A 6,000-nucleotide genomic window follows, 5' to 3' on the forward strand; every position below is an offset into this window, starting at 1 on the left:
AATATCTTGAACCAATGTTACCGTCTATCTTAATCCAAGAGAAAGAAATTCTTGGGCGAAGTTGTATACATCTTATTTTATAACAACCAAGTTTCTTGATTCGAGAATCAATTTCTTAAGTTAAGAGAATTGAATTATTTAAAACAAGAATTATTTAAAACATTTTGAAGATAAAGTTTTTCTTGAATCAAGTCATTTTTTCTATCAGTGTACGGAGTTACTGAATGATCACGAGTGTTTCGCGATTAATCATGTGATTTTCCAGCGATCACTTAGTGATCTCTAAGTGGTAATTTTATGATCGTCAATGATTGGATGATTAAGCAAGGCGGAAATTATTTTTCAATCAGTCAGAAAGCTTATTTACCAATTATTAAGCCATCATTTTTTCTTGCAAATACTACAGGATGTATGCATCAGTCGTTGATCAATAAGTGATCGTGCAGTGATCAATGATCTATCTTTCAGTGATCAATCCATTTTTGTCTAGGTTAGCATCTAGCCTAGGCTTTACTTTAGTTCAATAAATCAACTTGTTCGGACGTACAATGCTACAGTACATGAGATCTAATATTTAATTTTCTTAACATAGAAATTTAGTGGATCTAAATTTATGGATTAGTGCCAAGTTTGATTTGGAAATCCTGGTAAATATCGTTGATAAAACATGCAATTTTCAGAACTAATTTATGTTTCACAAAAACTGTTGCGATTATATAGATAGTTGAAAAAAAAAATTAACTTGAATCAAGAAAATAATTATACTTGCGTCTCGTTCTCGATGATTATATAATTGATTACTTGTAGTACTGTCAAGTACGAGTCAACTACACAACTTTTAGCGTTTAAATTCAAAAACTTTTCCCGCCCGCTAACTCCGCTACGCGGCGCTCAACCATCATGGCGTCATATTGTTTTGTTGTGTCAACGACAACGGATGCGTAAAATAAAAATCGCTGTTATTTATTTCATTTTAAATAAATTAAATAACTTTCGATCATGGTAAAATCGAGAAAGAGATCTCGTTCACCTAGAAGATCTCACTCGACTTCAAGAGATCGCAGTAGATCACCCAAAATCTCAAAGCGAGACTTACAACAACAAATAACCGCAATGGCAAAGTCTATTGCTGAACTCATCGAGGTCCAAAAGACCGCCAATAAGGCACCTAATATAGAAATTCAAGCACTAAAAGGTAAAAATAATTTAATTAAACATGATTAAATTCCAATAAATCCAAAATGAATATACCTTCCATACGAAGGTCGTACGAGGTAGCTCCACACGAGCCTAACCTAGTTCCATACGAACAATAGTTATATATCTATATTCATATATATTTATATATACTTTCTGATAGGCTTATTCCACACGAATAATACCTATGATACAAGGCATTATGTTTCATCATGAAACTGATGACAAATATTTTATTTACAGACCCCGTCGATAGTGCCAATGAAAATTCTGAAAAATTAGTAGCAGATGAGTCTAGTGACAAAGGTTCAGAGATGAAAAAACCTAACGATGGTGATATAGAGGATGGTGAAGTTACAATTGAAGAGGACTACCCGGAACTAGATGATGAACTTCTGGAAGTACTAGGCGAAGAAATCACAGACTCAGGCTGTCAGGTAAAAGTTAACGAGAATCTTAAGAAATGGTGGAAGGGCTGGATGGAAAAAGGTATTTCAGAAGAAGTTAGAAAAGAACTTCTCAAGAAATATCCCAGAGATGGTGAATTCGTTACTGAGGCACCAAAAGTCAATCTCGAGGTACAGCGTCACCTTACTGAGATTGCTAAAAAACGAGATGAACACTTCAAGCAGACACAGAGCTGCGTAGGAACAGCACTGTCATCCCTGAGTGCAGCAGTCTCCATGCTGACAGAAGTCTCAACAGAACCAGTCAACCAGACACTTCTGTTACAACATCTCTGGGATACGGGAAAGATCCTATCAGATATTTTTCACCAGCAGTCGGAGGCTAGAAAATCCTTTATTACGCCAACATTAGACAAGGACCTTAAGCCTACTCTTGATGCCAGTGTATCAGACGAGTGGCTGTATGGTCAAAAGTTAACCGAACAGGTTAAAGAGGCCAAAGCTATAGTTAAAGCTGCCTCTACATTAAAGGCAACTGATAAACCAATAGCTAAAAAGCCAGCTAGTAAAGTTTTTGCTCAGGGAAACGGGAGAGGCCCACCTGCGAGATCCAGGCAGGTGGGCTCCCTCTTTTCGAGGAAATTCACGGGCGTGAATTACCGACACCGAGTTCCGGCAACATCATCGAGACCAGCGCAGAGAACCAATACCGACAGGGGTCAGACGTCGAGGAAGAAGTAGATACCAGGGGTAACGAGGATTCTAGTAAGGTAAATAAAATAGCAGGTCGACTAAAATATTTTGCTGGACAGTGGAAAAAGGTAACTGAGGATAAGTTTATTCTGAACTGCATTGAAGGCTGTAATATTTCTTTTGAGAATGTCCCTTTTCAAACTTCCGAGCCTCTGGAACCAACATGGTCTCCAGAAGAACAGGCTAGGGTTGAACTTGCAATACAAAAGTTAGTTTCAAAGCAAGCTATAGAAGCTTGCACGGAAGATGAAGGTCAATTTGTTTCAACTTACTTTTTATTCACTAAGCCAGATGGGTCAGATAGGTTCATAATTAATCTTAAAAGACTTAATGAGTTTATTCAAACGTCACATTTTAAAATGGAGGACCTAAGATCAGCAAGAAACTTGCTAGATAAAAATGCTTTTATGGCAAGTATTGATGTAGAAGACGCCTATCTCTTAGTACCGGTAGACAAAGCTAGTAAAAAATTTCTTAGGTTTAGATTTAAGGGCCAGCTGTACCAATTTACCTGCCTACCTTTCGGCTTATCAACTAGTCCATATATTTTTACTAAAATTATGAAGCCAGTGGTTAATAAGCTCAGATCTCGGGGGTTCATATCAGTGATTTACTTGGATGATATCTTGTGTATAAGGAATTCTTTTGAGTCATGTCAAACGAATGTAGAATACACCATCGAATTTCTAGAATCCTTAGGATTTATAATAAATTATTCTAAGAGCCAAATTACTCCTTGCAGGAGCTGTAAGTACCTTGGTTTTGTTTTAGACTCGCAAAAATATCGAGTTGAACCAACATCCAAAAAGAGATCTCAGGTAATCTCGCTCCTAAGAGACATAGAACCCCATAGAAACTATAAAATTAGGACAATTGCTCATGTAATAGGAATTTTAGTGGCTTGTTGCCCAGGAGTAGAATATGGTAAAGTATTTTGCAAAAGACTTGAGAGAGCAAAATGGTTGGCATTGTTAGTAAATAATAATGACTTTGAGGGATCTATGAAACTAAACGAGACTGTATTCGAGGATGTACTCTGGTGGAAAAGAAATATCTCGAAAACAAGTAGTAGGATAAAAACCCAAAATTACAGCCTAGTCATCAGTTCTGATGCTTCTAGAACTGGTTGGGGTGCAGAATCACAGGGAAATGTGACACACGGTTTCTGGAGCCCGGAAGATCAAAAATTACATATTAACCATTTAGAGCTTCTAGCAGCCTTTTTTGCACTTAAATGTTTTGCCTCAGAGGCTCGCGACTGTGAAATATTACTCCGTATTGATAATACAACGGCAATAGCGTATATTAATAAAGCGGGAGGAATTAAATACCCAGGGCTTAGCGAGCTAGCAAGGAGTATCTGGCAATGGTGCGAGAGTAGGAATATTTGGGTGGTAGCTTCTTATATTCCGTCAAAGCTAAATGTCGAAGCTGATAGAGCTTCCAGACAAGTAAATCTGGATACTGAATGGGAATTGTCACAAACTGCCTTTCAAAAAGTCTTAGGTTGTTATGGCCCTTTCTCAATCGATCTTTTTGGTTCTCGCGTTAACAAAAAATGCTCAAGGTTCTGTTCGCGCTATCCGGACCCGGACGCAGAGTTAGTAGATGCATTTACTTTCTCATGGAGGAGTGAAAGGTTTTATGCATTTCCACCTTTTGCCCTTATATTACCAGCTTTAAGAAAAATAATTAATGATAAAGCTTCGGGAGTTCTAATTGTACCACATTGGCCTGCACAGCCGTGGTATCCCCTGTTTACCTCTATCCTATGTCAGCCACCTCTAATTTTTGAACCAAAAATTAATTTATTGCAATCTCCTTTCAGGCAACAGAATCATCCACTTGCTCGCAAATTATCTCTAATGGTCGGCAAATTATCAGGCAAGCTTTCATCAGAAAAGGAATTTCAAACGAAGCAGCGGAAATAATGTTAGACTCCATAACAGAGTCTACAGTCAAGCAATATGAAGGCTGCCTGAAAAAGTGGCTGTTTTTTGCAGACCAAGAAAGAATAGATGCCTTTAATCCTCAAAACACTGATGTCATAAAATTCTTGGCGGATAGATTTAGTAAAGGAGCAAAATATGGGACCATAAACTCAACAAGAGCAGCGATATCTCTGATTTCACAGAACAATCTCTCAAAGGACGTTATGATTTCACGATTCATCAGGGGTACCTTTAAAAAAAGGCCAACAAGACCAAAATATGCGGAGACTTGGAACACAGAACAGGTGCTCACATATGTTGAAACTATTGAAGATATTAATAAGTTGCGGCTGAAAGAGTTGTCAGAAATACTAACTACTCTTCTTATACTGATTACTGCGCATAGGATGCAAACACTGGCTCTCATCAATATTAAAGATATTACAAGATCATCCACAGGTTTAAGCATTAAAATACCAGATCTTATAAAAACTTCAAGACCTGGAAAAGAGCAACCAATCTTGACGGTACCTTTCTTTAAAGAAAGAGAAAAACTCTGTGTAGCATCAATCATGCTAAAATACCTGGAGAGAACTGAAAACCTGAGGTCTAACTCAGATAAACTTTTTATCTCAACAATAAAACCCCATAAACCGGCAAGTGCACAAACTATCAGTCATTGGATCAAGTCGCTACTTGAGAAAGCAGGAATAGATATTAGCACCTTCACAGCTTATAGTATAAAGCACGCGGCAGTTTCTAAAGCTTGTAAACAAGGTTTGGATGTGGACACGATCAGAAGAACCGCCGGTTGGTCTGCTGGATCAACGGTCTTCGCCCGTTTTTATAATCGTCCAATACAGCCTGCAAGTGATTCTTTTGCTAATACAATCATAAATAAAAATACGTAAATTTTTCTGTATTAAAAAAAAAAAAAAAAAGAAAATAATAATAATAAAATGTTATCTGATTCTCTAAACATCTACAAGTAATCAATTATATAATCATCGAGAACGAGACGCAAGTATAATTGATCGATCAAGCGAGCCCGCCGAAGGCGGGCGAAGCTCGATCGTAATTATACGTCGCGTCTCGTTCGAAGATGATTACCTCCCACCCATTGTTATTCTAAAACCCATTCTTTACTAAGCCCGGTAATCATCAAACCAGGATAACATTCTTATTAATAAACAAAGATTAACACTCTGAAATTATGACGCCATGATGGTTGAGCGCCGCGTAGCGGAGTTAGCGGGCGGGAAAAGTTTTTGAATTTAAACGCTAAAAGTTGTGTAGTTGACTCGTACTTGACAGTACTACAAGTAATCAATTATATAATCATCTTCGAACGAGACGCGACGTATAATTACGATCGAGCTTCGCCCGCCTTCGGCGGGCTCGCTTGATAGATCAATTATTTGTCTTGATTAAGTAGAAAAATTATCAAACTTACAAATTTCATTTTGTTTAAGTTAATTTTATTCAAATAAAAAATTTTTTGTCTTAATTCAAGACAATGAAACGCTTCTAAATTGTTTTTTTGGTTTAAGAATTTTTCTTTTAATTCAAGTTAATTTCTGTTGCTACTTGAGTCATTGGGACGTTTTCTATTTTTTCTATGGTATTTGAATAAGAATAATGAACAAATCACTATCGAAAATGTATCAACAGGTTATCTAATCATCTGCTTATGGTACAATCAAATAGCTTCT

At 37.0% G+C, this 6,000-nt stretch overlaps 2 protein-coding genes across 2 annotated transcripts; both read left to right on the forward strand.

Moving 5' to 3' along the window:
- Positions 1-1,038: 1,038 nt before the first annotated feature.
- Positions 1,039-4,273, forward strand: LOC123268832. Its single transcript, XM_044734227.1, has 3 exons — positions 1,039-1,195; positions 1,441-2,374; positions 4,186-4,273. Exons 1-2 carry the CDS (start codon positions 1,114-1,116, stop codon positions 2,343-2,345), a joined length of 987 nt encoding a protein of 328 aa, XP_044590162.1. The 5' UTR covers positions 1,039-1,113; the 3' UTR covers positions 2,346-2,374; positions 4,186-4,273.
- On the forward strand, positions 2,717-5,199 carry LOC123269765. Its single transcript, XM_044735600.1, has 3 exons — positions 2,717-2,819; positions 3,246-4,078; positions 4,186-5,199. Exons 1-3 carry the CDS (start codon positions 2,717-2,719, stop codon positions 5,197-5,199), a joined length of 1,950 nt encoding a protein of 649 aa, XP_044591535.1.
- Positions 5,200-6,000: the final 801 nt, after the last annotated feature.

The sequence above is a fragment of the Cotesia glomerata genome, linkage group LG7, assembly GCF_020080835.1.
Source record: "Cotesia glomerata isolate CgM1 linkage group LG7, MPM_Cglom_v2.3, whole genome shotgun sequence".
In the NCBI taxonomy this organism is placed as follows: domain Eukaryota; kingdom Metazoa; phylum Arthropoda; class Insecta; order Hymenoptera; family Braconidae; genus Cotesia; species Cotesia glomerata.